The sequence below is a fragment of the Schistocerca nitens genome, chromosome 9 (assembly GCF_023898315.1).
Source record: "Schistocerca nitens isolate TAMUIC-IGC-003100 chromosome 9, iqSchNite1.1, whole genome shotgun sequence".
In the NCBI taxonomy this organism is placed as follows: domain Eukaryota; kingdom Metazoa; phylum Arthropoda; class Insecta; order Orthoptera; family Acrididae; genus Schistocerca; species Schistocerca nitens.
In genome coordinates this window covers 352,292,314-352,308,339 of record NC_064622.1, presented here as the reverse complement: position 1 = coordinate 352,308,339, position 16,026 = coordinate 352,292,314, and the positions used below count along the sequence as shown (strand labels likewise).

General features: G+C 37.4%; 2 protein-coding genes across 2 annotated transcripts; both read left to right on the top strand.

The window, feature by feature from the left end:
- The first annotated feature begins 3,244 nt into the window (after positions 1 to 3,244).
- On the top strand, positions 3,245 to 3,739 carry LOC126204237 (LWamide neuropeptides-like). The gene has a single exon (XM_049938632.1). The coding sequence runs from the start codon at positions 3,245 to 3,247 to the stop codon at positions 3,737 to 3,739; it is 495 nt and encodes a 164-aa protein (XP_049794589.1).
- Positions 3,740 to 3,787: 48 nt separating this feature from the next.
- On the top strand, positions 3,788 to 4,411 carry LOC126204236 (translation initiation factor IF-2-like). The gene has a single exon (XM_049938631.1). The coding sequence runs from the start codon at positions 3,788 to 3,790 to the stop codon at positions 4,409 to 4,411; it is 624 nt and encodes a 207-aa protein (XP_049794588.1).
- The last annotated feature ends 11,615 nt before the right edge of the window (positions 4,412 to 16,026 follow it).

The window sequence follows — 16,026 nt, the reverse complement described above, 5'->3', positions numbered from 1 at the left end:
TATAGGAATAACTCAAATATGGGAAAAACGCAAATATGGAATAAACAAAAATATGGGAAAAACGAGAATGTGGAAAAAACGGATATATGGATAAAATGCAAATATGGGAAAAACGGAAATATGGATAAAAACGCATATGTGGGAAAAAAACAAATGTGGGAAAAAAACAAATGTGGGAAAAAAACAAATGTGGGAAAAAAACAAATGTGGGAAAAAAAACAAATGTGGAAAAAAAAACAAATGTGGGAAAAAAAACAAATGTGGGAAAAAAAACAAATGTGGGAAAAAAAACAAATGTGGGAAAAAAAACAAATGTGGGAAAAAAAACAAATGTGGGAAAAAACGCAAATGTGGGAATAACGCAAATGTGGGAAAAACGCAAATGCGGGAAAAACGCAAATGTGGGAAAAACGCAAATGTGGGAAAAACGCAAATGTGGGAAATACGCAAATGTGGGAAATGCGCAAATGTGGGAAATACGCAAATGTGGGAAAAGCGCAAATATGGGAAAAACGCAAATCTGGGAAAAACGCAAATATGCGAAAAACGCAAGAGTGGGAAAAACGCAAATGGGAGAAAAACGAAAATATGGGAAAAACGCAAATATGGGAAAAGCGCAAATATGGGAAAAACGCAGATATGGGATAAATGCAAATATGGGAAAAACGCAAATGTGGGAAAAACGCAAATGTGGGAAAAACGCAAATATGCGAAAAACGCAAGAGTGGGAAAAAAACAAATGGGAGAAAAACGAAAATATGGGAAAAACGCAAATATGGGAAAAGCGCAAATATGGGAAAAACGCAAATCTGGGAAAAACGCAAATCTGGGAAAAACGCAAATCTGGGAAAAACGCAAATCTGGGAAAAACGCAAATCTGGGAAAAACGCAGATCTGGGAAAAACGCAGATCTGGGAAAAACGCAAATCTGGGAAAAACGCAAATCTGGGATAAAATGAAATTCTGGGAAAAACGCAATTATGGGGAATCGCAAATCTGGGAAAAACACAAATGTGGGAAATATGCAAATATGGGAAAAACGCAAATATGGGAAAAACGCATATATGGGATAAACGCAAATATGGGATAAACGCGAATGTGGGATAAACGCGAATGTGGGATGAATGTGAATGTGGGAATAACGCGAACGTGAAAATAACGCAAATGTGGGAAAAACGCAAATGTGGGAAAAAGTAAAATGCAGGAAAAACACAAATGTGGCGAAAAACAAATGTGGGAAAACATGATTTAAATACAACCCGTTAGAGGGAACTTAAAATGTGGAAATAATGCAGATGCATAGAAATAACAAATGTTACCCACATCTGCAGTTCTCCCTCTTATGCACTTCATCAGCTTCAAATGTTTAGTTACCTAATATCTGCCTCTTCCTCAAAATGCAAATAAGGAAAAAACGAAAACATGGGAAAAACGCAAATATGGGTAAAACACAAATATGGAATAAACACAAATATGGGAAAAACGAGAATGTGGAAAAAACGGAAATATGGGAAAAACGGAAATATGGATAAAAACGCATATGTGGGAAAAAAACAAATGTGGGAAAAAAACAAATGTGGGAAAAAAACAAATGTGGGAAAAAAACAAATGTGAGAAAAAAACAAATTCGGGAAAAAAACAAATGTGGGAAAAAAACAAATGTGGGAAAAAACAAATGTGGGAAAAAAACAAATGTGGGAAAAAAAACAAATGTGGGAAAAAAAACAAATGTGGAAAAAAAACGAATGTGGGAAAAAAAACAAATGTGGGAAAAAAACAAATGTGGGAAAAAAAACAAATGTGGGAAAAAAAACAAATGTGGGAAAAAACAAATGTGGGAAAAAAAACAAATGTGGGAAAAAAAACAAATGTGGGAAAAAAACAAATGTGGGAAAAAAACAAATGTGGGAAAAAAAACAAATGTGGGAAAAAAAACAAATGTGGGAAAAAAACGAATGTGGGAAAAAAACAAATGTGGGAAAAAAACAAATGTGTGAAAAAAACAAATGTGGGAAAAACGCAAATGTGGGAAAAACGCAAATGCGGGAAAAACGCAAATGCGGGAAAAACGCAAATGTGGGAAAAACGCAAATGTGGGAAAAACGCAAATGTGGGAAAAACGCAAATGTGGGAAATACGCAAATGTGGGAAATACGCAAATGTGGGAAATACGCAAATGTGGGAAAAACGCAAATGTGGGAAAAACGCAAATGTGGGAAAAACGCAAATGTGGGAAAAACGCAAATGTGGGAAAAACGCGAATGTGGGAAAAACGCGAATGTGGGAAAAACGCAAATGTGGGAAAAACCCAAATGTGGGAAAAACGCAAATGTGGGAAAAACGCAAATGTGGGAAAAACGCAAATATGGGAAAAGCGCAAATATGGGAAAAGCGCAAATATGGGAAAAGCGCAAATATGGGAAAAGCGCAAATATGGGAAAAACGCAAATATGGGAAAAGTGCAAATATGGGAAAAGCGCAAATATGGGAAAAGCGCAAATATGGGAAAAGCGCAAATATGGGAAAAGCGCAAATATGGGAAAAGCGCAAATATGGGAAAAACGTAAATATGGAAAAACGCAAATATGGGAAAAACGCAAATATGGGAAAAGCGCAAATATGGGAAAAACGCAAATATGGGAAAAACGCAAATATGGGAAAAACGCAAATATGGGAAAAACGCAAATATGGGAAAAACGCAAATATGGGAGACCAGAATTTTGTAGCACACCTTGACTATGGGAAAAACGCAAATATGGGAAAAACGCAAATATGGGAAAAACGCAAATATGAGAAAAACGCGAATGTTGGAATAATACACACACATATGGGAAATACACACATATGGGAAATACGCACAAATGGGAAATACACACATATGGGAAATACACACATATGGGAAAAACGCAGACATGGGATATTTGCAATTATTAGACAAACACAAGTATGGGAGAAGAGAATTTTGTGGCACACCTTCACTAGAAGAATGTAATAGTTGGTAGCAATTGTTCATGAGTAATAGGAAAAAGAAAAAACGCGTATATGCAAAGAAACAATGCACATATGGAAAGAAACAATGCACATATGGAAAGAAACAAGGCACATATGGAAAGAAACAACGCACATATGGGAAAATTGCAAATATGGGAAAACGCAAATATGGGAGACCAGACTATTGTAGCACACCTTGACTATGGGAAAAACGCAAATATGGGAAAAGCGCAAATATGGGAAAAGCGCAAATATGGGAAAAGCGCAAATATGGGAAAAGCGCAAATATGGGAAGAGCGCAAATATGGGAAGAGCGCAAATATGGGAAGAGCGCAAATATGGGAAGAGCGCAAATATGGGAAGAGCGCAAATATGGGAAGAGCGCAAATATGGGAAGAGCGCAAATATGGGAAGAGCGCAAATATGGGAAGAGCGCAAATATGGGAAGAGCGCAAATATGGGAAGAGCGAAAATATGGGAACAGCGAAAATATGGGAAAAGCGCAAATATTGGAAAAGCGCAAATATGGGAAAAGCGCAAATATGGGAAAAGCGCAAATATGGGAAAAGCGCAAATATGGGAAAAGCGCAAATATGGGAAAATAGCAAATATGGGAAAAGCGCAAATATGGGAAAAGCGCAAATATGGGAAAAGCGCAAATATGGGAAAAGCGCAAATATGGGAAAAGCGCAAATATGGGAAAAGCGCATATATGGGAAAAGCGCCAATATGGGAAAAGCGCATATAAGGGAAAAGCGCAATATGGGAAAAGCGCAAATATGGGAAAAGCGCAAATATGGGAAAAGCGCAAATATGGGAAAAGCGCAAATATGAGAAATGCGCAAATATGGGAAAAGTGCAAATATGGGAAAAGCGCAAATATGGGAAAAGCGCAAATACGGGAAAAGCGCAAATACGGGAAAAGCGCAAATACGGGAAAAGCGCAAATACGGGAAAAGCGCAAATACGGGAAAAGCGCAAATACGGGAAAAGCGCAAATACGGGAAAAGCGCAAATACGGGAAAGACGCAAATACGGGAAAAGCGCAAATACGGGAAAAGTGCAAATACGGGAAAAGCGCAAATACGGGAAAAGCGCAAATACGGGAAAAGCGCAAATATGGGAAAAGCGCAAATATGGGAAAAAACGCAAATATGGGGAAAAACGCAAATATGGGGATAAACGCAAATATGGGGAAAAACGCAAATATGGGGAAAAACGCAAATATGGGGAAAAACGCAAATATGGGGAAAAACCTGAATATGGGGAAAAACGCAAATATGGGAAAAACGCAAATATGGGAAAAACGCAAATATGGGAAAAACGCAAATGTGGGAAAAACGCAAATATGGGAAAAACGCAAATATGGGAAAAACGCAAATATGAGAAAAACGCAAATATGAGAAAAACGCAAATATGAGAAAAACGCGAATATTGGAATAATACACACACATATGGGAAATACACACATATGGGAAATACACACATATGGGAAATACACACATATGGGAAAATTGCAAATATTAGACAAACACAAGTATGGGAGAAGAGAATTTTGTGGCACACCTTCACTAGAAGAACAAAATGGTTGGTAGCAATTGTTCATGAGTAATAGGAAAAAGAAAAAACGCGTATATGGAAAGAAACAATGCACATATGGAAAGAAACAATGCACATATTGAAAGACACAAGGCACATATGGAAAGACACAACGCAAATATGGGAAAAGCGCAAATATGGGAAAAGCGCAAATATGGGAAAAGCGCAAATATGGGAAAAGCGCAAATATGGGAAAAGCGCAAATATGGGAAAAGCGCAAATATGGGAAAAGCGCAAATATGGGAAAAGCGCAAATATGGGAAAAGCGCAAATGTGGGAAAAGCGAAAATATGGGAAAAGCGCAAATATGGGAAAAGCGCAAATATGGGAAAAGCGCAAATATGGGAAAAGCGCAAATATGGGAAAAGCGCAAATATGGGAAAAGCGCAAATATGGGACTAACGTAAATATGGGAAAAAACGCAAATATGGGGAAAAACGCAAATATGGGGAAAAACGCAAATATGGGGAAAAACGCAAATATGGGAAAAACGCAAATATGGGAAAAACGCAAATATGGGGAAAACGCAAATATGGGAAAAACGCAAATATGAGAAAAACGCGAATATTGGAATAATACACACACATATGGGAAATACACAGATATGGGAAATACACACATATGGGAAATACACACATATGGGAAATACACACATATGGGAAATACACACATATGGGAAATACACACATATGGGAAATACACACAAATGGGAAATACACACATATGGGAAATACACACATATGGGAAATTTGCAAATATTAGACAAACACAAGTATGGGAGAAGAGAATTTTGTGGCACACCTTCACTAGAAGAATGTAATAGTTGGTAGCAATTGTTCATGAGTAATAGGAAAAAGAAATAACGCGTATATGCAAAGAAACAATGCACATATGGAAAGAAACAACGCACATATGGAAAGACACAACGCACATATGAAAAAATTGCAAATATGGGAAAAACGCAAGTATGGGAGACCAGAATTTTGTGGCACACCTTGACTATGGGAAAAACGCAAATATGGGAAAAACGCAAATGTGGGAAAAACGCAAATATGGGAAAAACGCAAATGTGGGAAAGACGCAAATGTGGGAAAGACGCAAATGTGGGAAAGACGCAAATGTGGGAAAGACGCAAATGTGGGAAAGACGCAAATGTGGGAAAGACGCAAATGTGGGAAAAGCGCAAATGTGGGAAAAGCGCAAATGTGGGAAAAGCGCAAATGTGGGAAAAGCGCAAATGTGGGAAAAGCGCAAATGTGGGAAAAGCGCAAATGTGGGAAAAGCGCAAATATGGGAAAAGCGCAAATATGGGAAAAGCGCAAATATGGGAAAAGCGCAAATATGGGAAAAGCGCAAATATGGGAAAAGCGCAGATATGGGAAAAGCGCAAATATGGGAAAAGCGCAAATATGGGAAAAGCGCAAATATGAGAAAAACTCGAATATTGGAATAATACACACACATATGGGAAATACACACATATGGGAAATACACACATATGGGAAATACACACATATTGGAAATACACACATATTGGAAATACACACATATGGGAAATACACACATATGGGATATTTGCAAATATTAGACAAACACAAGTATGGGAGAAGAGAATTTTGTGGCACACCTTGACTAGAAGAGTGTAAAGGTTGGTAGCAATTGTTCATGAGTAATAGGAAAAAGAAGAAACGCGTACATGCAAAGAAACAATGCACATATGGAAAGAAACAATGCACATATGGAAAGAAACATGGCACATATGGAAAGAAACAAGGCACATATGGAAAGAAACAAGGCACATATGGAAAGACACAACGCAAATATGGGAAAAGCGCAAATATGGCAAAAGCGCAAATATGGCAAAAGCGCAAATATGGGAAAAGCGCAAATATGGGAAAATTGCAAATATGGGAAAAGCGCAAATATGGGAAAAGCGCAAATATGGGAAAAGCGGAAATATGGGAAAAGCGCAAATATGGGAAAAGCGCAAATATGGGAAAAGCGCAAATATGGGAAAAGCGCAAATATGGGAAAAGCGCCAATATGGGAAAAGCGACAATATGGGAAAAGCGCAAATATGGGATAAGCGCAAATATGGGAAAAGCGCAAATATGGGAAAAGCGCAAATATGGGAAAAGCGCAAATATGGGAAAAACGCAAATGTGGGAAAAACGCAAATGTGGGAAAAACGCAAATCTGGGAAAAACGCAAATCTGGGAAAAACGCAAATCTGGGAAAAACGCAAATCTGGGAAAAACGCAAATCTTGGTGAAACGAAAATTGGGAAAATCGCAATTATGGGAAAAACGCAATTATGGGAAAATCGCAAATCTGAGAAATACGCAAATATGGGGAAAACGCAAATATGGGAAAAACGCAAATCTGGGAAAAACGCAATTATGGGAAAATCGCAAATCTGGGAAAAACAGAAATGTGGGAAATATGCAAATATGGGAAACACGCAAATATGGGTTAAACGCGAATATGGGATAAACGCGAATGAGGGAAAAACATTCGAATTTAATAAAACGCATTAGAGGGAAAATGAAAATGTGGGAATATTGGGGATGCATAAAAAAAGCAAATGTTCCCAACATCTGCAGTTGCCTCTTCCTCAAACACGAAAATATGGGAAAAACTCAAATATGGGATAAATGCAAATGTGGGAAAAACGCAAATGTGGGAAAAACGCAAATGTGGGAAAAACGCAAATGTGGGAAAAACGCAAATGTGGGAAAAACGCAAATGTGGGAAAAGCGCAAATGTGGGAAAAGCGCAAATGTGGGAAAAGCGCAAATGTGAGAAAAGCGCAAATGTGGGAAAAGCGCAAATGTGGGAAAAGCGCAAATGTGGGAAAAGCGCAAATGTGGGAAAAGCGCAAATGTGGGAAAAGCGCAAATGTGGGAAAAGCGCAAATGTGGGAAAAGCGCAAATGTGGGAAAAGCGCAAATATGGGAAAAGCGCAAATATGGGAAAAGTTCAAATATGGGAAAGGCGCAAATATGGGAAAAACGCAAATATGGGAAAAACGCAAATATGGGAAAACGCAAATATGGGAAAAACGCAAATATGGGAAAAACGCAAATATGGGAAAAACGCAAATATGGGAAAAACGCAAATATGGGAAATACATACGAATTTAATAAAACGCATTAGAGGGAAAATGAAAATGTGGGAATACTGGGGATGCATAAAAAAAGCAAATGTTCCCAACATCTGCAGTTGCCTCTTTCTCAATTACGATAATATGGGAAAAACTCAAATATGGGATAAATGCAAATATGGGAAAAACGCAAATGTGAGAAAAACGCTAATATTCGAAAAACGCAAATGTGGGAAAAACGCAAATGTGGGAAAATCGCAAATGTGGGAAAAACGCAAATGTGGGAAAAACGCAAATGTGGGAAAAACGCAAATGTGGGAAAAACGCAAATGTGGGATAAACGCAAATGTGGGAAAAACGCAAATACGGGATAAACGCAAATACAGGATAAACGCAAATACGGGATGCACGCAAATGCGGGATAAACGCAAATACGGGATAAACGCAAATACGGGATAAACGCAAATACGGGATAAACGCAAATACGGGATAAATGCATAATTGGGAAAAACGCAAATCTGGCAAAAACGCAAATCTGGGAATAACGCAAATCTGGGAAGAACGCAACTATGGGAAAAAACGGAACTATGGGAAAATTGCAAATCTGGGAAAAACACAAATGTGGGAAATATGCAAATATGAGAAAAACGCAAATATGGGAAAAACGCAAATATGGGAAAAAAGCAATTATGGGATAAACGCAAATGTGGGAATAACTCAAATGGGGGAAAAACGCAAATGTGGGAAAAACGCAAATGTGGGAAAAACGCAAATGTGGGAAAAACGCAAATGTGGGAAAAACGCAAATGTGGGATAAACGCAAATATGGGATAAACACAAATATGGGATAAACAAAAATGTGGGAAAAACCCAAATATGGGAAAAACGAAAATATGGGAAAAACGCAAATATGGGAAAAACGCAAATCTGGGAAAAACACAAATCTGGGAAAAACACAAATGTTGGAAAAACGCAAATGTGGGAAAAACGCAAATGTGGGAAAAACGCAAATGTGGGAAAAACGCAAATATGGGAAAAACGCAAATATGGGAAATACATACGAATTTAATAAAACGCATTAGAGGGAAAATGAAAATGTGGGAATACTGGGGATGCATAAAAAAAGCAAATGTTCCCAACATCTGCAGTTGCCTCTTTCTCAATTACGAAAATATGGGAAAAACTCAAGTATGGGATAAATGCAAATATGGGATAAATGCAAATATGGGAAAAACGCAAATATGGGAAAAACGCAAATATGGGAAAAACGCAAATATGGGGAAAACGCAAATATGGGGAAAACGCAAATATGGGGAAAACGCAAATATGGGGAAAACGCAAATATGGGGAAAACGCAAATATGGGGAAAACGCAAATATGGGGAAAACGCTAATATGGGGAAAACGCAAATATGGGGAAAACGGAAATGTGGGAAAATCGCAAATGTCGGAAAATCGCAAATGTGGGAAAATCGCAAATGTGGGAAAATCGCAAATAAGGGAAAATTGCAAATGCGAGAAAAACGGAAACGTGGGAAAAATGCAAATATGGGAAAAACATAAATTTGGGAAAAACATAAATGTGGGAAAAACATAAATGTGGGAAAAACATAAATGTGGGAAAAAAAGGAAATGTGGGAGAAACGCAAAAGTGGGAGAAACGCAAAAGTGGGAAAAACGCAAAAGTGGGAAAAACGCAAAAGTGGGAAAAACGCAAAAGTGGGAAAAACTCAAAAGTGGTAAAATCGCAAATGTGGGAAAATCGCAAATAAGGGAAAATTGCAAATGTGGGAATAACGCAAATGTGGCAAATACGCAAATATGAGTAAAACCCAAATATGGGAAAAACGCAAATGAGGGAAAAACCCGAATGTGGGAAAAACGCGAATGTGGGAAAAACGCGAATGTGGGAAAAACGCAAAAATAGGAATAACGCAAATGTGGGATAAACGCAAATATCAGAAAAACGCAAATGTGGGATAAACGTAAATATAGAAAAACGCAAATGTGGGATAAACGAAAATATAGGAAAAACGAGAAAATGGGAAAAACCCAAATATGGGAAAAACGCAAATGAGGGAAAAAAGCAAATATAGGAAAATCACAAATATGGGAAAAACGCATATGTGGGAAAAACGCAAATGTGAGGAAAACACAAATGTGGGAAAAACGTATGAATTTGATAAAATTCATTAGAGGGGAAACGAAAATGTGGGAATATTGGAGATGTATAAAAATAATAATAGTTCCCCACATCTGCAGTTCTTCCTCTTATGCACTTCATCAACTGCAAATTTTTAGTTACCTCATATCTGCATGTTCCTCAAAATGCAAAAAGGGAAAAACATAAATGTCGGAAAAATATGGGAAAACGCAAATATGGGAAAACGCAAATATGGGAAAACGCAAATATGGGAAAAACGCAAATGTGGGAAAAACGCAAATATAGGAAAAACGCAAATGTGGGAAAATTGGAAATGTGTGAAAAACGCAAATGTGGGAAAAACGCAAATGTGGGAAAAACGCAAATGTGGGAAAAACGCAAATGTGGGAAAAACACAAATGTGGGAAAAACGCAAATATGGGAAAAACGCAAATATGGGAAAAACGCAAATATGGGAAAAACGCAAATATGGTAAAAACGCAAATAAGGCAAAAACGCAAATGTGGGAAAAACGCAAATGTGGGAAAATCGCAAATGAGGGAAAAACGCAAATGTGGGAAAAACGTAAATATGGGAAAAACCCAAATGAGGGAAAAACGCAAATGAGGGAAAAACGCAAATATGGGAAAAACGCAAATGAGGGAAAAACGCAAATGTGAGAAAAACGGAAATGTGGGAAAAATGCAAATATGGGAAAAACGCGAATGTGGGAAAAACCCGAATGGGGGAAAAAGGCGAATGTTGGGGAAAACGCAAATATAGGAATAACGCAAATATAGGAATAACACAAATGTGGGAAAAACGCAAATATAAGAAAAATGCAAATGTGGGATAAACGTAAATATAGGAAAAACGCAAATGTGGGAAAAACACAAATATGTGAAAAACGCAAATAAGGGAAAATGGCAAATGTGGGAATAACGCAAATGTGGCAAATATGAGTAAAACCCAAATATGGGAAAAACGCGAATGGGGGAAAAAAGCAAATACAGGAAAATCACAAATATGGGAAAAACGCATATGTGGGAAAAAAGCAAATGTGAGGAAAACGTAAATGTGGGAAAAACGTATGAATTTGATAAAATTCATTAGAGGGGAAACGAAAATGTGGGAATATTGGAGATGTATAAAAATAATAATAGTTCCTCACATCTGCAGTTCTTCCTCAAAATGCAAATAAGGGAAAAACATAAATGTGGGAAAAACATAAATGTGGGAAAAACATAAATGTGGGAAAAACATAAATGTGGGAAAAACATAAATGTGGGAAAAACATAAATGTGGGGAAAAAAGCAAATGTGGGAAAAATGCAAATGTGGGAAAAACGCAAATGTGAGAAAAACGCAAATATGGGAAAAACGCAAATATGGGAAAAACGCAAATACGGGAAAAACGCAAGTATGGGAAAAACGCAAATATGGGAGAAACGCAAATATGGGAAAAACGCAAATATGGTAAAAACGCAAATATGGTAAAAACGCAAATAAGGCAAAAACGCATATGTGGGTAAACATTTGATTTTAATAAATGCATTAGAGGGAAATGAAAATGAGGAAATTTTGGGGATGCATTAAAGAAGCAAATGTTCACCACATCTGCAGTTCTCCCTCTTTTGCGCTTCATTAACTTCAAATATTTAGTTACCTCATATCTGGCTCATCCGCAAAATGCAAATACAGGAAAAACGCGAATGTGGGAAAAACGCAAATGTGGCAAAAACGCAAATGTGGCAAAAACGCAAATGTGGCAAAAACGCAAATATGGGAAAAACGCAAATATGGGAAAAACGCAAATATGGGAGAAACGGAAATATGGGAGAAACGGAAATATGGGAGAAACGGAAATATGGGAGAAACGGAAATATGGGAGAAACGGAAATGTGGGGAAAAACATATGAATTTAATAAAACTTATTAGAGGGGGAAAGAAAATTTGGGAATTTTGGGGATGCATAAAAAAAGCGAATGTTCCCCACATCTGCAGTTCTCCCCCTCTTATGCGCTGTATTAACTTCAAATGTTTAGTTACCTCATATCTGCCTGTTCCTCAAAATGCAGATAAGGGCAAAACGAAAATGTGGGAAACACGAAAATATAGGTAAAACGCAAATGTGGGAAAAACGCAAATGTGGGAAAAACGCAAATGTGGGAAAAACGCAAATGTGGGGAAAACGCAAATGTGGGGAAAACGCAAATGTGGGAAAAACGCAAATGTGGGAAAAACGCAAATGTGGGAAAAACGCAAATGTGGGAAAAACGAAAATGTGGGAAAAACGCAAATGTGGGAAAAACGCAAATGCGGGAAAAACCCAAATGTGGGAAAAACGCAAATCTGGGAAAAACGCAAATATGCGAAAAACGCAAATGTGGGAAACACGCAAATATGGGATAAATGCAAATATGGCATAAACGCAAATACGGTATAAATGCATAATGGGGAAAAACGCAAATATGGGAAAAATGCAAATATGGGCAAAACGCAAATATGAGAAAAACGCAAAAGTGGGAAAAAGGCAAATGTGGGAAAAACGCAAAAGTGGGAAAAACGCAAATGTGGGAAAAACGCAAATGTGGGAAAAACGCAAATGTGGGAAAACGCAAATGTGGGAGAAACGCAAATGTGGGAAAAACGCGAATGTGGGAAAAACGCAAATGTGGAAAAAACATATGAATTTAATAAATTCCATTAGAGGGAAAACGAAAATTTGGGAGTATTGGGGATGTTTTAAAAAAAAAAGCAAATGTTCTCCACATCTGCAGTTCTCCCTCTTACGCGCTTCTTTATCTTCAAATGTTTAGTTACCTCATATCTGCCTCTTCCATAAAATGCATACATGGGAAAAACGCGAATATGGAAAAAACGCAAATATGGGAAAAACGCAAATATGCGATAAACGTAAATATGGGAAAAACGTAAATGTGGGAGAAACGCACATGTGGGAAAAACGCAGATGTGGGATAAACGCAAATATGGGAAAATCGCAAATCTAGGAAAAACGCAAATGTGGCAATAACGCAAATAATGGAAAAACTCAAATCTGGGATAACTGCAAATATGGGAAAAACGCAAATATGGGAAAAACGCAAATGTGGGAAAAACCCAAATGTAGTGGGAAAAACGCAAATATGGGAAAAAGGCAATGTGGGAAAAACGCAAATGTGGGAAAAACGCAAATATGGCAAAAACGCAAATATGTGGAAAAACGCAAATGTGGGAAAAACGCAAATACGGGAAAAAACGCAAATATGGGAAAAACGCAGAATGGGAAAAACGCAAATATGCTAAAAACGCAAATATGGGATTAACACAAATTTGGGAAAAATGCAAATATGGGAAAAAAGCAAATATGGGAAAAACGCAAATATTGGAAAAACTGAAATATGGGAAAAACGCAAATGTGGGAAAAACGCAAATGTGGGAAAAACACAAATATGGTAAAAACACATATATAGGGAAAAACGCAAATATGGGGAAAAAGGGAAATATGGGGAATATCGCAAATATGGGAAAAAACGCAAATAAGGGGAAAAACGCAAATATGGAGAAAAACGCAAATATGGGGAAAAACGGAAATATGGGGAAAATCGCAAATATGGGAAAAAACGAAAATATGGGGAAAAAACAGTTATTGGGAAAAACGCAAATATGGGGAAAAACGCAAGAATGGGGAAAAACGCAAATAAGGGGAAAAACGCAAATATGGGGAAAACGCAGATAAGGGGAAAAACGCAAATATAGGGAAAAACGCAAATATGGGAGAAAATGCACATATGGGAAAATCGCAAATATGGAAAAAACGCAAATATGAGAAAAACGCAATTATGGTCAAAACATATGAAATTAAGAAAACGCATTAGAGGGAGAACGAAAATCTGGGAAAATTGGGGATGCATAAAAAAAACAAATGTTCCCCATATCTTCAGTTCTCCCTCTTATGCGCTTCATTAACTTCAAATGTTTAGTTACCTCATATCATCCTGTTCCTCAAAACGCAAATATGGGAAAGACACAAATATGGGAAAAACGCAAATATGGGAAAAATGCAAATATGGGACAAACGCAAATATGGGACAAACGCAAATATGGGATAAACGCAAATATGGGACAAACGCAAATATGGGGAAAAACGCAAATGTGGGAATAACGCAAATATGGGGAAAAACGCAAATATGGGGAAAAACGCCAATATGGCGAAAAACGCAAATATGCCAAAAAACGGAAATAAGGGAAAAAACTCAAATATGGGGAAAACGGAAATATGGGGAAAATCGCAAATACGGGAAAAAACGCAAATATGGGGAAAAACGCAAATACTGTAAAAACGCAGATGTGGGGAAAGACGCAAATATGGGGAATAACGCAAATATGGCGAAAAACGCAAATAAGGGGAAAAACGCAAATATGAGGAAAAACACAAATATGGGGAAAAACGCAAATATGGAGAAAAACGCAAATATGGGGAAAAACGCAAATATGGGAGAAAATGCAAATATGGGAAAATCGCAAATATGGAAAAAACGCAAATATGGGAAAAACGCAATTATGTTCAAAACATATGAAATTAATAAAACGCATTAGACTGAGAACGAAAATCTGCGAAGATTGAAGATGCATAAAAAAAGCAAATGTTCCCCACATCTGCAGTTCTGCCTCTTATGCGCTTCATTAACTTCAAATGTTTAGTTACCTTATATCTTCCTGTTCCTCGAAACGCAAATATGGGAAAAACACAAATATGGGAAAGACGCAAATATGGGAAAAATGCAAATATGGGACAAACGCAATTATGGGACTAACGCAAGTATGGGACAAACGCAAGTATGGGACAATCGCAAGTACGGGACAAACAAACTTAGAGCGATCACATAAACTAGCTCAGTTTATGTGATCGCTGTAAGCTTGTTGACACCAGTGCCTACCAATTTAAATTGTATATTACTGCACTGAGGATGGTCTCTAAGTGATTGAAAATCGATTTTGCGGTTAATAAAACAAAATAATATGACCAATACTGTCTCTCCTTCCAAGTATATCCATTATCTAGTAGTGGTGCACAGGACACTCCATGGAGTCGCCAATTAACACATATTTTTGCCAGTGGTGGCTTGCCCAAGCCGTCTTTTCGTCGGGCCGTTTTTTGCTCGCTCTGCTGAGTTGGAGAGTCTTGGGACCCATATGGACTTCGGTGTCGTGTCTCTGCATGGTTCCGCCACTCTGTGGTTCTGCTTAGCAGTAGATTTACTGCCGAGTTCGGATACACGTGCTCTTTGTTTGTCTCGCTGTCCTTTGCCTTCTCTTATTGCTTCTGCCTTGTAGGAATCGAGTTTTGCTAATTTTCTTTCTTGATACTTCTCTCATTGCAACTTGTGGGTCGTTGCAGCTGGTTCTTGCTGGAGTTTTTTACAATGGTTCTTACAAAAAGTTTTACTTAGAATCATCTAACATATGCCTGTTACGTACATTGTTTTATGCCTTTTAAAAAAGCTTTACAAATTTTGGCGCCCTTTCCATGTTACAATTCTAAGATATTTTGAGTCTTAACTTCTACAAGAATCCTCAAATTCTTTTTTTATTTTTGTGTGGTTTTGTGGTGTATAGCATTTTAGTATTTCATGCTCTTAGACTATGTATGCTTTATCCCTCCACCTTAATCTATGCTGCTATTGGTGTTATTTTTGTTTTTATTGAAACTACTTTCTTTTTCCCACCTTCCTCTCTCTTCATTCTTCGTTCTCCTGACGATCTTATCTGCAACATAAACTTGAAATATTGTGCTGATTACTTACTTGAACTTCGTGAATTTTTTCCTCAATTTCTTTATGGACTTCTAACATGAGTTGAGGCCATACCCCCTTTTGTACATACCTTCTAATTCTCGACACATAAAAAAGAAAGAAAGCAATTAAAAATTGATAATGATAATAGCATAAAAATATTCTTCTCTTGTCAATATAAATATATTTTTGAGAATAATGTGGAGGAATATAAAAGGTACCTGGCTGTGTTTTCAACTGACCAATCAGGGTCTCAATGTTAACCTTAAGCTCCACCTACTAAAATTCTGTCCATCCAATGAGAAACGTTAAACTTTTCGTTATGGGGCAATGTTTTATAATGTATGCTATGTAACAGAGATGCGTATAGTCTTACGCTAAAACTTGCAGCTGGTGT